This window comes from Andrena cerasifolii, chromosome 3 (genome assembly GCF_050908995.1).
Source record: "Andrena cerasifolii isolate SP2316 chromosome 3, iyAndCera1_principal, whole genome shotgun sequence".
In the NCBI taxonomy this organism is placed as follows: Eukaryota; Metazoa; Arthropoda; class Insecta; order Hymenoptera; family Andrenidae; genus Andrena; species Andrena cerasifolii.
Window position 1 is genome coordinate 5,693,153 of NC_135120.1, and position 18,098 is coordinate 5,711,250.

General features: G+C 38.6%; 1 protein-coding gene across 2 annotated transcripts; it reads left to right on the forward strand.

Moving 5' to 3' along the window:
* The first annotated feature begins 748 nt into the window (after positions 1–748).
* Positions 749–17,132, forward strand: Zn72d (Zinc-finger protein 72D). 2 transcript variants are annotated; one of them, XM_076808935.1, is made up of 11 exons: positions 749–1,019; positions 1,297–1,460; positions 1,593–1,934; positions 6,588–7,154; positions 7,284–7,997; positions 8,070–8,418; positions 8,491–8,678; positions 9,661–9,809; positions 11,053–11,148; positions 11,389–11,509; positions 13,672–17,132. In XM_076808935.1, the coding sequence occupies exons 1-11, from the start codon at positions 970–972 to the stop codon at positions 13,953–13,955; spliced, it is 3,024 nt and encodes a 1,007-aa protein (XP_076665050.1). In that variant the 5' UTR covers positions 749–969; the 3' UTR covers positions 13,956–17,132. The 2 variants fall into 2 exon arrangements, with proteins under 2 accessions (XP_076665050.1, XP_076665051.1); XM_076808936.1 differs by having other exon boundaries at positions 754–1,019; positions 6,699–7,154.
* The last annotated feature ends 966 nt before the right edge of the window (positions 17,133–18,098 follow it).

Here is an 18,098-nt window from a genome sequence, read left to right on the forward strand (position 1 = left end):
ATCCTCGAGTACTTAATTCTTTGTGGACCTGCCCCGGCAACAGTGCTCAGTAGGTAGGCACCTCACAAGCTAAACTGCGATACGCTACCTGGTGGCGAAAATCAGAACCTGAAGGAGTAGGTCGCCACCAGGAAGCGTATCGCAGCTTTGCCAATCCCAATATTTTTCGACGGTTTTCAACGTAATCGCCGTATTTTACCCTGATAGCATACGTCGTCTATAAGCCGTCTTTCAGACTTTCAAGACGTCTCAAAGACGACTTATAGACGACGTGTGCTGTCTGGGTTACAGTACTCTACAGTATTCGCATGCAACCAACAAGCGAGTCAGAAAGAACTATATTCTCCCAACACTTTAATTGTTGAAACCTTGAAATAATGAATATTTCTATTTACTACATTTGCGACAAATGATACGTATGAAATGGGCTTACGAACGACATATTATACGTACATTTGCAACATGTAAATGCATTTGCGACGCGGTGTTAAATACCGACCCACCGCTGGTTACTACTAGGGGGCGTCGAAAAAATCTCTCGTGAACGCACGCGTCGCCGGCAAACTAGCCGTTCCTCGCGCACGCCGGACGTTCGCCGCAACACGCACCAGCCGCGAAAATTCCGCAAACTACATACTACCCCGGGAAGCAGAATTAACGAGAAACACGCAGTAAGTTAAGTTTGAATCAACCGTACATACACCTGTCCGGCTCGTGAACACTTTCTCGCGGTAGTTTCTCTGGCTAGAACGGTAGCGCGTTGATTTGCGCGGAGGTAGTTTGTCGGAGGGACGACGCAGGGTTCTCGTGGAAGCGGCCACTGAGGGCGCGGCATTCTTGCAATTGTTGCGCCCGGCTCCAACAGAATAGCCAATAGGAGCCGCGGCAGCGCCGCCATTCTATCGAGTTCGTGGCACGCCCTACAACTTCCTCCATTGTCCTTCTTTCCGGGATTCTCTGCGAGGAAGGATGGCTCAGAACAATTATTTTGGGTTTACTCACGGCGGAACGCAATATGGGTACGAAATCGATTGCATACCATAATTATTAAGTAGCTAGTGTTAAGTTTATCAAAGAATCGTGACGGTAACCACGTTGGCGGGAGTATTAACTGTTCGTTAAAATCGGCGCACGCGAGAGCCCCAGCCGGCTTGGCCGCCATTTCTTGCTGAGTTAGAGCGTCCATCGAGCGTCTCTCCCGGGCACGGATCCGATAGAGGTCTTTTTCGTTTTGCCCGTTCCCATTTCTCATTCTATTCCTTGCCTGTAATAAAATCTAATTATTATTCCGAACAGAGCGACCAGCGCAGCCGCTTATCAAACTGGTCAAGCGGGATACGCAGTAACTCCAGCGGCAACCGCCGCCACGTACACTCAACGACCCGCTGCCGCCGCGGCTACAGGTTACGAAACCTACCAAGCGGCCGCTGCCGCAGCCGCTACTGGCACCACGTACGCTGGTGAGACAATTTTTTTTTTAATTCTATCCGCTTCTCGCCCCTCCGCGTCCCGTCGGGAATCAACCCAACTCTTAGCTCTCGGATGGACCAACTTCCACGAGGTTTTCTCATTTCGTCTCTTTTCCTCTGTAGCCGCGAATCCTGGTACCGTGGCTCAGACTTACGATTACGGTTACGGACGTGCTGCACCCGCAGCTACCTACGACGCTACTAAAACGTATTATCAGCAGCCCGCTGCAGCCGCGGCAACTTACACCACTACTGAAACCCATTATCAAGCTGCGAAGCCGGCATATAGTACAACTAGCGCTTATACAGGCACAGCGCGACAAGCCACTACCACTGGGCAAGCTAAGACGTATCAAGCATCTAGCACAGCCTATCAGCAATCGAATCCTACGCAAAGCGCGACCTACTCGTCGGGATACACAGCACCGGCTACTCCCGCTGCTACACCATCGACAGCAACGAATAGTAAGTTTCCATTGTGTCGCGTTTCTTTCTTTCGCCAAAAGATTCGAAGGCTGTACTTCCGAATGACTCCGGTGGCCGATCGACACGAGATTTGCGGGGAGGAGTGGGGAGGGTGTTTGGACCCTAAATCTAAAATTGTTGCTTCGGGAATTTATTAGTTTGCGAGATATTAATAAAAAACTTTTAGTATTTCGGTTGACTTATTCCGACATTACGCATTGCACTTTCCAACTTGTTTTGGATATTAGTATTGGTTGGGGTTAGATTAGTGCGGGGGGCGCGTAAAGCGATGTAAGTTTGGAGATTTCAACCAGAAACTTTGAGATGCGATCCATCCTATTATACAGGGTGGATATCTGTTACTTTATTGATAGACAATACTCTAGGGGGGTGATATTACAGGTCAAAATAAGACGAAAATATAGAATACAATTTTTTAATATCGCGCTTCGTTTTCGAGAAAATTGGCTTTGAATTTCAGCTAAATACGCGTGCCATTTTGGCGCCTGAGGGCCACGCGGAGATAAGGGGAACGCGTCCAGCTGTCCGTAGGACAAATTGGGGGAGGGCAGGATGAAACCCTGTTAGGGCTACGTATATACAGTTAAAAAAAATTAACAATAATTTTTTATTAATATTTCGGAAACTAATAAATTTCCGAAGCTACAATTTTAGATTTAGGGTTCACACCCCCTCCCCACCCAACCCCTCAAGCCTCGTGTGGATCGGCCTCTGGAGCCATTCGGAAATACATCCGATTCAAAGTCCTATGTAAATGTCCTGTTAACCGTGACGTAGGCACTAATAACATGAAATTGATCCTCTGGCTGTTAAATCGATGTACAACGCTAACATTTTAAACCAGGGATTAAAACGGTCCTGAAAATAACTGTTTCGAACAGTTATATACCGGTTCTGACCGAAACAGTTGTGAAGAACCGATATTCTGAATAACTGTTAGAGGCAGGGGCTTCTACCGAAACTGAAAATACCGGTATGATACCGGTGTTTTTCGGTTCCATCTTCAAAACCCTTATAGAAACCGAAATACGCAAATACTGATATACGCGAATATCGGTATGTTTACCTATATTTACCGGTAGCTTTTTCGATTTTCGGATTTTATTACAGTTTTCAAAATATTATTAACCGCTTCGTTCCCTCGGGCGTTTTATGTCGCAACGCAATACCGTTCGCGCGATGCCACAGACGAGTAAACACGCGTCTTCTGTTTTTGCTCCGCGGTCACTTATAAGGAACACTATTCAATTGATGATGGAATCATGCAAATTTCTTTATATAGATCGAAAGTATATGTCTCAAAGGTCATAAAAATGTAAATTAAAGATGCTCCCAACAGCTGATCTGACCTTGAAAAATCAACAAAGGTGGAATACGGGAAAAAAGAAAAATGAGGGAAAGAGAATTTTCAAATCTGTTCAAATTGAAATATCTCTATTATATGAAAATACGTTATAGTAAATGAATGATAATTCATTAATAATACATAATAATTAGAAAAATTAATAATAAATGATAATACTATTGATGTCAGTGACATGTTTAGACTGTCTCGTTGATCAAGGTATGAAAGAAACGGTGTTCGCTCGTTGCAGTCATTATGAAATTTATTATTGCTTCAATCACTTTTTTAAACCTTGTCGACAAGATTATCATAAATGTAATGGTTAATATTACCCACTGTTGTGATTTCATTTGTATTATCATTAATTTTTTCTAATTACTATCTATTATTAATCTATTATCATTCATTTACTATAATGCATTTTCATATAATAGAGATAATTAAATTTGAACACACGGATTTGTCATTCTCTTTCTCTCATTTTTCTTCTTTCCCGGTTTCACCTTTGTTGATTTTTCAAGGTCAGACCAGCTTTTGGGAGCATCTTTAGTTCACATGTTTGTGATCTTTGTGACATATGCTTTCGATCTATATAAAAAAATCTGCACCATTCCATCATCAATTGAATAGTGTTTCTTCTTAGCTTGCCACAAAAGAAGCGCGTTTACTCGTCTGTGGCATCGCACGAACGATATTGTGTTGCAACATATCACGTCCGAGGGAACGAAGCATATTGATATTGCTGTAATACTGAAGCTAATCATAAAATAACATGTATAATAGGGCGGAGCGGAAAATTTAAATTTGAATTTTCAGTTGGCCTGGATGCGGGATAGTTGTCTTTCGATTGACCAAACACAACTGTAAAAAATTTTGTAAAAATAATCATATAATCATTTTTAGGAGAAAAAAGAACCTGCAGACATGAATATTTTTCCAAATTTTTTTACAGTTGTGTTTGGTCAATCAAAAGACAACTATCCCACACCCAGGCCGACTGAAAATTCAAATTTAAGGAAGGGAAACGTATTTTTTTCTTTTTTCTGCGGTCACGCTATAATGAAGCTACGAATCTATTGGTATTTTTATGAAAATATATTACGTTATGTCGGTGTTTTTACAGCTCGAATTAATAAGGGCTATGAAGATATTACTTTAATCTACGATGGCACCTAAAGAAAAACCGGAAAAATACCGGTATTTATTTCGGTTTCGGTACTTCAACGATTTCGGTATTCACCTATTTCGGTTCTATAACGGTTTCGGTAATCATCTGTTTTGGTACGATATCGGTTTCGGTATAGCTTTGTTGACGTAATACCGGTATGAAAATCATACCGGTTTGAAGTCCCTGATTATAAGGAACCGAAATTTCTGACTATATCGATTTCGGTTACGGTTCTACAGAACCGATATTATATCGGTTATAACGGTTCTAGAACTATTATTTTTTCGGTTATAACGGTTCTAGAACTATTATTTTTTCGGTTCTATATAGGTTCTAAAATTGTTCTGGAATTGATTCTCGCATCGATTTTACAGGAATTGATATAAGTAGATATTACGCTTACAGATTACTGTATATTACGAATTTATTTTGGTAACTATTTAGAAGTTTTCCATCCTCATCGATTTCAATGATTTTTGGATATGTTGTCGGGGACACGATTCAGAACAACTTTTTCCTATACATGTTACAGCCGCTCGACCTTCGTTTCCGAGATATTCGCAAAAAACTGCTGCTACTACACAATGTATTCTGCGGTATACCTACCTGCAGTACGCGTCCAACGCATTCCACTTTTCAACTTGTCCCGGGTATTAGTATTGGTTGGGGCTAGATTAGCGCGGGGGCGCGCACCCGCTCGCGGGCGCGTAAAGCATGGTAGCGAACCGATATGAGTCGGGGTATTGACGGGCATCCGCAAGTTTCTAGTTCAAATCTCTAAACTCACATCACTCGCTATCATGCTTTACGCGCCCCCGCACTAATCTAGCCCCAACCAATACTAATACCCGGGACAAGATGGAAAGTGGAATGCGTTGCGTCGGAATAAATCAACAGAAGTTTTTCGCAAATATCTCGAAAACGAAGGTCGTGCGGCGGTAACATGTACAAGAAAAAGTTGTTCAGAATCTTGGTCTTCTTGATAACATATCCAAAAATCATTGAAATCGGTGAGGATGAACAACTTCTCAATAATTACCTTTATTTTGAAGAAGTGTTTCTAAGAAATTCAATAATCTACAATTCAATCAGAAATGATGATTCTATTTTATCGCACTGTTTCACCTTTCGGATGGCTGTGCATGGGTTTCTTTTGTCCAAGAGCTTCTCCAAACATCTCAATTCGCGATGATTGGCTTAAGCGCTTAAGCTAAAAATTGTTTACGTTAGGCATGTTTCAGAGTTCAGCGGAGCGTCCGCGCTACGGGTGCGGAGAAAATTACTTATACATTGTATAGGAGCATTCGTCCGCAATGATTAAGCCGGGAAGCTAAGCTATGCTGTGCTCTGCGGTGCCATGTTTTAACGTAGCTTTTGGTGGAAACGGTTTCATAAGAATGTATCGAAGCTAATTTTTTTAAAACGTAGCATAGCATAGCTTGGCTTCCTGGTGGATACCCGGCTTTACTGTGAAACAGACGCAAGCTTTCACACTTTCACAGTCAAGCGGATTCCGCCACGGAGTAATAAACAGCTACACATCAAAACATTGACGTAGATACGCTACTGAGATGGTGGCTAAATCAAGAATAGACGTCTGCGTTTAAATTGCGTTGACAAAATAAATCCATGCACCGCCATTGGAGAGTTAAAACATATAACAATTTCGTAGGAACAATATAAGAATGAATTTACGAACCGAAAGAAACCGATATAGAACCGAAAAAATAACCGATATAATATCGGTTCTAGAACCGTAATCGAAATCGATACATATAGTCCGAAATTTCGGTTCCTTATAACAGGTATCCAGAATATCGGTTCTTCGTAACTGTTTCAAGAACCGAAACCGATGTCATAACTGTTTTAAACCCCTGTTTTAAACCATTACGTGGTTTGGAAGTTTAGCAGAGTCTAATGTCTTTGAAGATTCAAAAATTAATGGAAATTTGACTATATAGAGACTTTCGAATATCGTAGGTTGTAATTTGCAAAATACTTGGATGAAAGTAAAGTGTACTCGTACCGATGGGTACAGGCTAGTTAGTAGTAGAGTGGTTCCATGAATACAAAGAATTGACTCCTCCAAAGTTTGAGGTTTCAATTTCATTTCCCTTAGAAACGGCGAGTACAACGTATTCCGGCTACGACGCAGCGCTATATAGCGCTGCGACTATGTATGTAGCCCAACAGAGTGCAAACAGCAATTCAACTAACCAGAAGACTGGAGGTTGGCAGGGCTACGGACGGAAGGGATTTGGCGCTGGAGGGGGAGGGATGAAGGCAATGCGGCCCAAGCAGCCCCCCAAACCTCAGCAGCTACACTATTGCGATGTCTGTAAGATCAGCTGTGCTGGGCCTCAAACGTACCGCGAGCATCTGGAAGGCCAGAAGCATAAGAAGAAAGAAGCCTCTCTGAAGGTACCGCAGCAGCCACCAGCGCGAGGGGCCGGCAACAGTCTACGATGCGAGCTTTGCGATGTCACTTGCACCGGAAATGATGCGTACGCCGCTCATATCAGAGGTGCTAAGCATCAAAAGGTCGTGAAGCTTCACACTAAACTTGGCAAGCCAATACCAAGCGCAGATCCAACTGTTCTGAATCCAAAACCGGCAGCTGTTGCTAAAACTGCGGGAACTAAAAAGCCTACAGTGACAGCCACTCCGAAAATTAACTTCGTTGCCTGTGAGTCTATCTCTCATCTTTTCTTTAACGATTTCCGATCTCGGGAATGTGTTTAATAACATATATTTATAGAGAAGTTCTTACGCGTCGGTACACACCGCGTAACATCATAATGTGTAATGTTTACAGCTGGAAATTTGGGGACTGTGAATCAAAATCAAACGGCAGAAATTAAACAGGAAGAAACCACAACGGAGGAGACTGTAGAAGAAGCAGCTGTTGACGAAAAAGATATCCAACCGGTTGGTCAAGAGTATATAGAAGAAAATAAATCAGAGGACGGAAAGATTATCAGCTTTAATTGCAAGCTTTGTGAATGCAGATTCAACGATCCAAACGCCAAAGATATGCATATGAAAGGAAGGCGACATAGGTTCGCTTATAAAAAGAAGGTTAATCCTGATTTGGTCGTTGATATGAAACCAAGTTTGAAGCAAAGAAAGATGTTAGAAGAGAAATTACGGAGACAACAGATGCGAGATGAATATTTACGTCGTAGAGAAGAAATTAACCAGTTGGGGCCAATGGGCCCAATGATGGACGAGGAAATGATGTATTGGGAAGAAAGACGACGTTACGAAGAGGAATGCGAGTATTACGAATGGTATCGACGTTATGGACGTGGTCCAGGAGCTCCGCCAATGCCACGTCCTTTCCCGGGACCACCTCCAATGATGATGTTCCCTGGTCCTCAAAGGAGGCCAGACTCGTCGGATGATAAGCACGTGTTGGCTCATCACACAACTATTTATCCGAAGGAACAGGAACTGCTGGCAGTTCAAAAAATTGTTTCAGACACTGAGAAAGCATTGAAATTCGTGTCTGACACTCTGGCAGAAGCTGGTAACTATCTGTTCTTCATTCTGCAATTTTACTGCCTATTAAGGATTTCATGAACATATCTTACAATCGTAGGCAAGAAAACAACACCGGCCGCTACGAACGCCACTTCGCCAACTACCGCTACAACTGTGCAGCAGCAACAGCAGCCTCTACCGCAGCAGCAACAGCCACCGCAACCGCAGCAACCGCAACAGCCAAATGCAGATGCTGCGAAAGTAAAAGAGGACGCTGACAAGAAGAAATCTGCAACGCCGCAGAAAGAAGACGGCAGCGACGGGAATTTGTTTTCGTTCCAAAAGGAAAAGGAGGATTCGAGGATACTCAGGGGTGTAATGCGTGTTGGCAATTTGGCGAAAGGACTTCTGCTCTCTGGCGATAACCACGTGTGTCTCGTAGTATTGTGCGCGGAAAAACCAACACGGTTAGTCAGAGCATTATAGCATTGTTTATATAACATGGACCTGTGCCGTTACAAAGCTTTGTTTCTTTACAGAACACTATTAAATAAAGTTGCTGAGATTTTGCCGGCTCAATTGAAGATCGTTGCTCCAGAGGACACTTACAACGTCGGGAAGCATCCAGAATCCGCTGCTTTAACAGTTTCAGGCGGCAGCGTAACAGTCAGCGTAACGCTTACCAGCCCTTTGATGCGCGAAACTCCGAAACCAGCAGCAGCCGCAGGTGATTTGATCGTTTTATATTTTCATGGTGGCCAAGAAAAGGATAACTACGATAATTTTTCCAGAAAGCATCTTTTATTTTCATGCTACTTTCTCGATAACTGCGTGGTTTATCAATTTTGTTTGTTCTTTTCATGGCCCGAAAGATTTTTCTGTACATTTTTTTAAGCACCAGAGGAGACGCAGGGGCAGCCAAGGACTTCAACGGTTGCCAGTGTATATACGCTCTAACATACAAAAATTCTTCTCCTTTCCAATACAGCTGCGATTTTTAGTGTGTCCACGACTGACTATAGCTTATACTTTCGAGAAAATACTAGAAAATGCAAGGGCGTACACAAAAATACCGCAATTAAACTGATTGTTTCGCGGGAAAGGGGGAGCGTAAACTTGATACGATTAGACGTCGCTTTTCTTTTGCTTTAATTTAACTCGCAGTGGCAGATTGTGTAAGTTCTATCGAATATTAAGCTGAGCTGGAGTCTCCATTATGGAAGAGTATGCTAGTATGAACGTGGACACGCTTTTGGTATGAGGAAACAACGCTGAGGCAATCTTAAAACTATGGACTTTTTGATCATGCATTGATAATTTTCAAAGGAAACCCTCTGTCGTCGAATGTTGTACACATGTTACACGATGCGCAGTAGACTCCTTATTCTAACCGACGATTCTCCTGATAGTGTTACTTCCCGTAGAAATTCGAGTAACGCTATCAACGTAAGAAAGAAACGTCGGTCGTTCTTTTAAAAGCTAATAATGCGATAAAGGACGTACACGAATAGGAGTGGCTTGCCATTATCGGGTACTACATTCGATTAGGTATAGTTTCATTTTAATGAGAATGTTTTAGGCTACGCCCTCAAGTTTAATGTACTTGAGTCGAACTGTAATCATAGAGGGAAAACAAAACCCAATTTGGGCATGATCAAACACTCTAAGTGTTGTCTAAGCGTGTTGTGCTTTCTTTGTTGGAATCTCAGATAATGCTGGACAGCAGCAGCAGGGAGCTGCTCAACCGCAAACAACGCCTGCGGCGCCCGCTCTGACGAAACCAGATCCGCCAGATGTACTTCCCAAGGCTAAGTGTTTGGAGGCTTTAGCTGCACTCAGGCATGCCAAGTGGTTTCAGGTTTGAATCAATCAACTCTCAGTTCAAGATCTCGAATTGTCGATGCCATTTTGCTGGCACTAACGACTGTTTTTCTGTTATTTTCTCCTGATACGCGGTACGCGTGCAAGTTGTCCTCTCTCTCTGTCCGCAAAAAAAGAGCAGTCTTAGAACTTCCAGCCTTGTGACAATTTTATTTTTATTATCATCTTCTTGTTGATATGATTTTGTCTGAAACATTTATTTGATCATGTTTGATGTTCGAATTTCCTTTACATCTGCCAATCCACTTAGTCCACTGATGTTGTTCTTGAGAAATATATATATATATATATACACAGATATATATATTAAAGGTCTCGTAAAATCGTTTGTAGCTTGTAATTAATAATGGTTAGTGTAAGTGGATAACAGTGGTAACGTTTGGTTATTGGCAATTTGACTAAGAAATGAACGTATGTAATTGTCGTAATTCAGAAAAGATAAAACCAGAAACATTGAACGTGCTATCAGATAGTCCCAGACAAGGAGTTTAAGCATTATGTAAATGTGAAACTGTGGCAATTGGAATGTTGGTACGCACTGGAAGCATTTACATCTGCTTTACTTCCAATCATCAACATCCAGAATAATAGGAAACCATTTGCGGAAGATCATTTAAAAATACGTAATTTCTCTTAAAACAATGTAGTTTTGTTTATTTTGTTTGTAATGCACTGAAAACTGCTTTATGATGCTTATGATCAAGCTTATTCATTATTCTGGATTAATCTTAATGCATTGTAGCCTAGACTGAGTCTGTTCTAGGTCTGTCTTAGAAGTTATTCAAGTTAGCGTATTGTTCTTTGTAAATATGAACGTTTCGTCATGCCTTCTACACTACGTGCGTTAAGCGCCGTTAAATATTTAAAAGACAGACAAGCACAAACACACAGTGGTGTCATAAGTATATCGGGTGTTTTTCAGCTTATAAGTTCGAGCGTTACATTTAGCACTTTGTTGGAAGTGCGCATTCTTTCCAATACATTGTACCTTTTTTTTAAATATTATGTTAGGTATTCATTGTTCAGGAAATAATTAATAAACACCCGATAATTTTGATATGGGCTAATACTTAGGGGTTATAGGCACGAGGCTGGGAGGATAGCTAAAGCCCACACAAAGCAAACGAAAAATAGTTTAGGGCGTCGCATCTCCAGAAGACTCAGAGATTTTAATGCGTTTATTTAATTGTGTATACTGAAGCACTAATCGTATTTAACAGGCTAGAGCAACTTCGCTGCAGAGCTGTGTTATGGTCATTCGCATAATGCGTGATCTTTGTAACCGTGTACCCACTTGGGGACCATTAAATCCGTGGGTTAGTATAGAATAATATATTATTATTATACAGTCAATTTGCCGAGTCTAATATTTTTATTTATTTATTACGCACTTTAAATGCAATATTAAACAGAACAATTAATTCCGTATCCACGAATGCGTTTTTTTTTTCTTGTCATTATAATATGATGTAGTCTGCTTGTATTAGTTCAGTAATATCTTTAGAAATAATAATAATTGCTAATTGGAAATAAGTGAATACATAAATCATTCTTAGGCATTGGAACTGCTAACTGAGAAAGTGATCAGCACCGCTGGAGGGCCTCTTAGTCCAGGTGAAGCTTTGAGGAGGCTTTTGGAGTGTGTTGCTGGAGGAATATTGCTTCCAGGAAGTCCAGGTATATTTTCTTTGTTCTACAGTTACTACTGTACCCGGATGGAAAAAAAGTCGGTTGAAATAATCTCACAGGTGCAAGAGGGGGGGTCTTCGCTCGCATTGGCTCCCGCCACACATAATGACATTTTTTGTTCAAATCACCCTACAGGTCGTAATTTTTCAGAAAACTTGCCGATTTTTTTTTAAATTCTTCGCAATTAAATTATCTATGGATCTGCCCTGCCGAAATTTTAAATTTCATTGCTGATTTTTTTATATTTAGCGAATTATGCAGCACTGTTCGAAGATCAGTATCTGTGGGCTTTTTTGGCCGCCTGTTCCGAATTTAAAGTCAGATTTTCGAAATTGAAGGTCGTGAATCCAATATGCCGAATATAGTTGACTTTTCTGACTCAATATTGATGAGCAGGATTTTTAATATTTGATATTTTCAAACACGTACATGAACAAAAAATCAGAGATTTGCTTTCAGAAGCGCAAATCCTGCTCCTCAAACAAGATTGCACATAATAAAATCGGATTTCTAAAGGCAACTGGGATAAAACGTTAAGTGAATCGGGCCTTCTAAAAATATCAAACATTCAAAATCTTGCTCATCAATATTCAATGCGAAAAATCAACTGTAAGAACGCGTATAAACATAGACGAATAGGCTTAAATATGCAAAATCACGTACACATTTATGAGATGCGTATAAATTTGTAAAAATTTGTAAAAATACGAATGTCCACCCGCCATTTTAAATCTTACAATTTGATCTACAGTATTAGATTTGTGGTAGAAATAAAAAATTTGATCTTTATAATAATTGTCCCCGAAAATCTAGACGCACTATGTTTCTTCCGAATAAGCCCATTTTCTGAAATTTTCCTTCAACATATTCGATTCACCACCTTCAATTTCGAAAATCCGACTTTAAATTCGGAATAGACGGCCAAAAAATACCCACAGATACAGATCTTCGAAAAGTGCTGTATAATTCGCTAAATGTAAAAAAATCAGCAATGAAATTTAAAATTTCGGCCCGACAGATCGATAGAGAATTTAATTACGAAGAATTTAAAAAAAATTGTCAAGTTTTCTGAATAATTACGACCTGTAGGGTGATTTGAACAAAAAGTGTTATTATGTACCATTGTGCGCCGCTCGTGTCCAGGGATATACTATTCGGACGTAATATTCGGACCCCCTAGAGTTTCTCGACCGACTTCTTTTCATCCGGGCACAGTAGTTACAATAATCAGTATAGTTTCATGAGTTCTTTAACCTTCCTGAACTCGTGTGATTTTTCATTGCATAATGACTCGCGTCGGTCTGTGAGAGGCAGTGTTTTACGCGTTGAAGATATGTATTCTCTATAGTTCCATAAAATTAATTTTTAATATTCATTCAGGGTTATAATACAATTAAAAAATGCACAAACTAATTTAGAATATATATATTTCTTTCATTAGTAGTCTTCCGAAACAGTCTTCGATAATTTGAACTTAAAACTACATTCCGCGGGTGTATTTATCGTATAATCTCGCATCGATTTCACGGACCGAAAAATATCTGTATAAAACGGTGTAACGTACAAAAGTGTGCGAAAAGCTACTGTTGTCGTCCCAAGAACCACAGTGGCTCACAGCCATAATCGTACACTCTTAAAATCGCACAGCTTTTTTAAAATTAATCCCAACGACTTGAGTTTTTTTTAGAAGCTAGAAGGATTAGTGTGCTAAGTAACGTGATTCGTCGTTTTGAAAAAAATGCACTTGGTCGAAATAGCAAAAAAAAAAAAATAGAAAAGGTCGTTTTTCAACTTTTTTGGTGAATGAAAATTAATGTAATGAAAATTAAAAAAAAAAGTTTGTAGATTGAAGTAAATTGTATACGTGTCTAAAATTTCATGAAAATCGGCTAACCCGCGAGTTCCGGAAGGTTAATAATCCAAGTTATTAAAAATGAATAAAATGATGAGACTGATGACGAGACTGAGCATATTGCGAAGCCCATTGTCGACTCTAAGATCGAGTCTTTCGATTTTAGTGTCACTTTGAAGCATTTCACGATATTGCGTAGATGATTCGGCAATCTGATTATTTACCATTTGTATTAAAAATTCCGCAGTATCTGTATTGGAACATAATAATTGTGAGTATTTTTTTCTCTCTCTTACAGGATTATCTGATCCGTGCGAGAAGGAACCAGTTGATGCAATAGGTAATATGACAGCTCAACAAAGGGAAGATATAACTGCTTCGGCGCAACATGCGTTAAGATTAGTTGCGTTTCGTCAAATCCATAAAGTTCTGGGTATGGAACAACTTCCGCCACCTAAATATAAAGGCAGATTTGCTCGAAAACGGAGACGCGACAACAGTAACGGAGAAGGGACGGACAGTGAGGCTTCAAAGAAAGATAAAAAAGCAGAGGAGATCAAAATGGAGACAGACTCCAAATAGATCTACCAAAATATTCGCTTTATCGATTTACTCATAACTTATATAGTGTAAGAAACAAATTTTTTTCTCGTGTCAATTGCTTGTTCAGTGAAACGTTTCTATACTTAGGACTAGGAAGACGTGAAAAGTTTAAAGCGAAACTAATGGGAGACCTACTATTACGGAAGCGTGATTGCTTCGAGTAGGTAGTTTGGTTTAGACAACTGACGGCATCGTTTTAACTCGCTATCATGACTTTAACGGCGAAAGAAAGAAATCAAGTCAGATTATGTCATATACTTTGACTTATTCTTAAACGTTTAATAATGGCACCGAGCTCTTTCGCCCATTTGCTAGTGTTAAGTTTGACATTCTCATAAGAAACAATGTATTCGATCATTACCGGCGTCTTAGTTTTTAAATACGTTTTGAATATCTTTGATATAAAAAAAAAGAAACATGCAATTTCTCAAGATTCAGTTATTAAGTTGATTTAATAAAACATTTCAGCGTTAGAAGTATGTAGACGCTACTGTTTGTAAGGTAAGAAAAGAGAGGACTTGTTTTGCAATAATCTTATGCTGTAAGATTTCCGAGAACTTAAAACCTTTCCCAAACAGGCAATTGGTACGATTAATTCCAGCACTAGGATTTTGTCGATGGAAATGATGAATGCGTTGATTAGTTCGAATTACTTATTTAGCTATATTTCAAAGTCACAATATACGATGAAGAAGTTTAATAGAAAGGGTGGTAAAAGAGATGGACATTTATAAGTTTTCAAGTTTAAGCATAGGTTAGTTTGTATTGAGAATTCGTGTGTATGTTGTGTGTGTAGTCGTAAAGAAGTGCAGTATGTTTCTCTGCACCAAATAATCACTCGTACGTTCACGTTGCGTGTATTGATTCACGCAGAAGATACCAAGAAAGCAGAGTTGCTAATCGATTATTGAAATTTAGACGTTTTGCTGTCCAATGAGGGTTACAGTGCACGTGTCAAGAATTCCAAATAATTTTGCTGCAGTTTTGTTGAAAAAAGTCTCATAGGAAGTTGAATGATCACTTCAGAATGTTCTCATTTAAATGATTTTTTTTCTGACACAGTGTATGGATCTTCTGTTGTACACATGCAAATCCTCTTTGAATAAATCGAACATGCATGCGATAAGTATAAGATTTTCTTCACTTCCATATTCCTTTTTACATATTTAGTATCGTATAAGAGATCTTTTTAAATAATGAATCGGACTAAAAAAAAAAAAATAAAAAATATAAAAAAATAAAAATAATCCTCTTTAGCAAGAAGGCCACACACACAATAGCACTCAAATTGTATGATTATGGTTACTAGGCAACTTTTTACAAGAACAAACACTTGACATACAAAGAAAGTTAATTTATTTTTGGATGGCACCGAGCAGAACTGAGACTGATACTGTATTAATTTTCTAATAAACATATTAGAAGATAGTGTGCAAAATTAATAGACTTAATTTACATTGAGTCACGAACATACTTTTATATAACATTGATTCTGTTTGGTGCAGGCTAGTCTTTTCGATAAGAGTCAATCATTTAAGGGGTTATACCTAAGTCAGGCGGCCGGAAAGAGGCGAATGTTTCTGATTTTTTTTTTAAAAAGCGGAAACATATATTCTTACAGAACTTTTTGCGCTTAAAAGAGCAACATTTAAAGAATATTTGGTAATTTTTTCGTAGAAAAATATTTACGTTTATAATAAAGTAACAACCGACATCCGAGAAGCATTTTTAAAAATTTGGATTTGCGGTGAGCACTGCCATTCAGAACTAGATTATCTAAAATCAAAAAATAAAAAAGATTTCGTTAGTATATTAATGTATCCTCAGGTTGCCGGAGAGAATTTTCCGAAATTTTAATTTAAAACAAAATGGTGGCTATATAAAGTTGAAATCCTGATTTTTTCGTGCAAATATCGCGTGAAAAAAATCACGATTTCAACTTTAAATAGCCGCCATTTTGTTTTAAATTAAAATTTCGGAAAATTCTCTTCGGCAACCTGAGGATACATTAATATACTAACGAAATCTTTTTTGTTTTTTGATTTTAGATAATCTGGTTCCGAATGGCAGTGCTCACCCTCACCGCAAAACCAAATTTTTAAAAATGCTTCTTGGATGTCGGTGTTGTGTTTATTATAAACGTAAATATTTTTCTACGAAAAAATTACCAAATGTTCTTTAAATGTTGCTCTTTTAAGCGCAAAAAGTTCTGTAAGACTATATGCTTCCGCTTTATCAAAAAAAAATCACAAACATTCGCCTCTTTCGGCCGCCTGACTAGGTATAAAACCCCTTAATCCCGTACATTTCGATTCTCCCCCAATCTTGTTGTACTCCGTAGACGTAATATGATTAATTTTAATCTTATTGACTGAACTGGCGCATGCTTCAAATCAATATAGAGTCAAGCATTAGCCACTTTCATTTCCTGTTTTTACAGTATTACTTAAAATATACTTGTACATACTCGAGCTACATGACATATGTATTCTTATAATTTATTATCATCTTTTCAACCAAATATTAATGTAACACGATGCGCTGTACGTTTGCAGGTATGTTGCAAAGAAAATTCGCAAACTTTCTCCACTCAGTCCTTGTAACCTGTAAAAATAAATGTGTGTAGAGCCTTGAGGAATTTCGAAGTTAAGTACGACGCATTATTATTTGCTCAGTATTAGCAGTTGGACAGTATAGTAATGAAACTAAGCCAGTAATCTCATTAAGTATAAAAGAGCCACATCCAACATTTGCAGTGCCATTCCCGTTTATTTTTATGGGCAATGATCGAAATGTTATACGCATGATGAAATTTTCATATTCTGCCAGAAATGCTTCGGAAAGAAACAAGTAAATTTGTGTGAATCTTGGAATTCGGAAATTGGAAAGCATACTGCGAAAAGAAACTAATCATCTATAAAGTCTGCGAGTTTTCATTTTTTCTTTTCCATTACATTACTTAATGTGTCTCCGTAATTATTTAAAAAAAAATCATGTACTTCTGTAGTTGACTAAAATCGATTACTTCGATATTACCACTGAAACGTCAAACTAAAAAATGTACATAGCTAATCGTAAGTAAATGCATGTTTTCGAAATTGTCATGTATTTCATATAAAATAATCACTTGAGCAATTTTTTATTCTGTTCGTACACGTCGTAACTATTTTGGTTCGATTCTTTTCGTTTGAACGGTTCGTTTTAATAGTGATAGTTGGAACGGAATACAGAATACAACAATGAACGGTGTGATCATATTTATAAATATCTGGTAAGTAATTCTCCATGAAATTTATCGAAACTACAACTTAGTAAATTAATGAGTCATTGAGTTCCTAAAAAAAACGTCTAAACCATGTTATGACGAATAACAATATAAATGTTTCAATATTTGGGTTTAAACATTTAATTTAAATTCTAAATTGCAACTTAGTGAAACTGATTTCTTTTTGTGAAATTAAAGCATTAGGCCATCGTAACACCGTTGCATCAGCTTAATAGTGCGATGCAACGTGACATGACTAATCGCAAATTTATACGAGAATATGTTGAACTATTTTGTATGATAATGTAGCTTCAACTTCCACGCACACCGCGCAATATTAGAATCGTATTCTGAATCAGATTTTTATTGATTTCTTTACGTACATATTTGCCTAATTTCTTACATAACCTAATTGCGTTACATTTCAATAAGCGGTAAACATTTCATTTATTATATGCAGTAATTTTTAGCTAGGATATACTTAGCTAAACGTAAAATATGTATGACGAATTTACTGGAAAAGTATCATCGTGAAAAACAATGAATCATCGCTCTCTTTTGTTCAATAGTTTCGATTCTTGAGCGCCATCTACCTCTATCAAAATGTGACAGTTCGAAGAAAGAAAAACTACTTAAACAAAATTCACAGTCGAACAACAGACATTACTTTGAAAATGACGATGTATTGCAACGGATTTTATAAATACTGAAAATTTAATGTAGTTCGTTACGCAATGAACATGCCAGAATACTCTTTGTCCTCAAACACCAATCAGACGTAGTTACGTCAAACATCCGATGACGACAGGAAGTTTAGCCTGATAAACGTCTTCCTGGATATTTTCTGACGCGTTTGC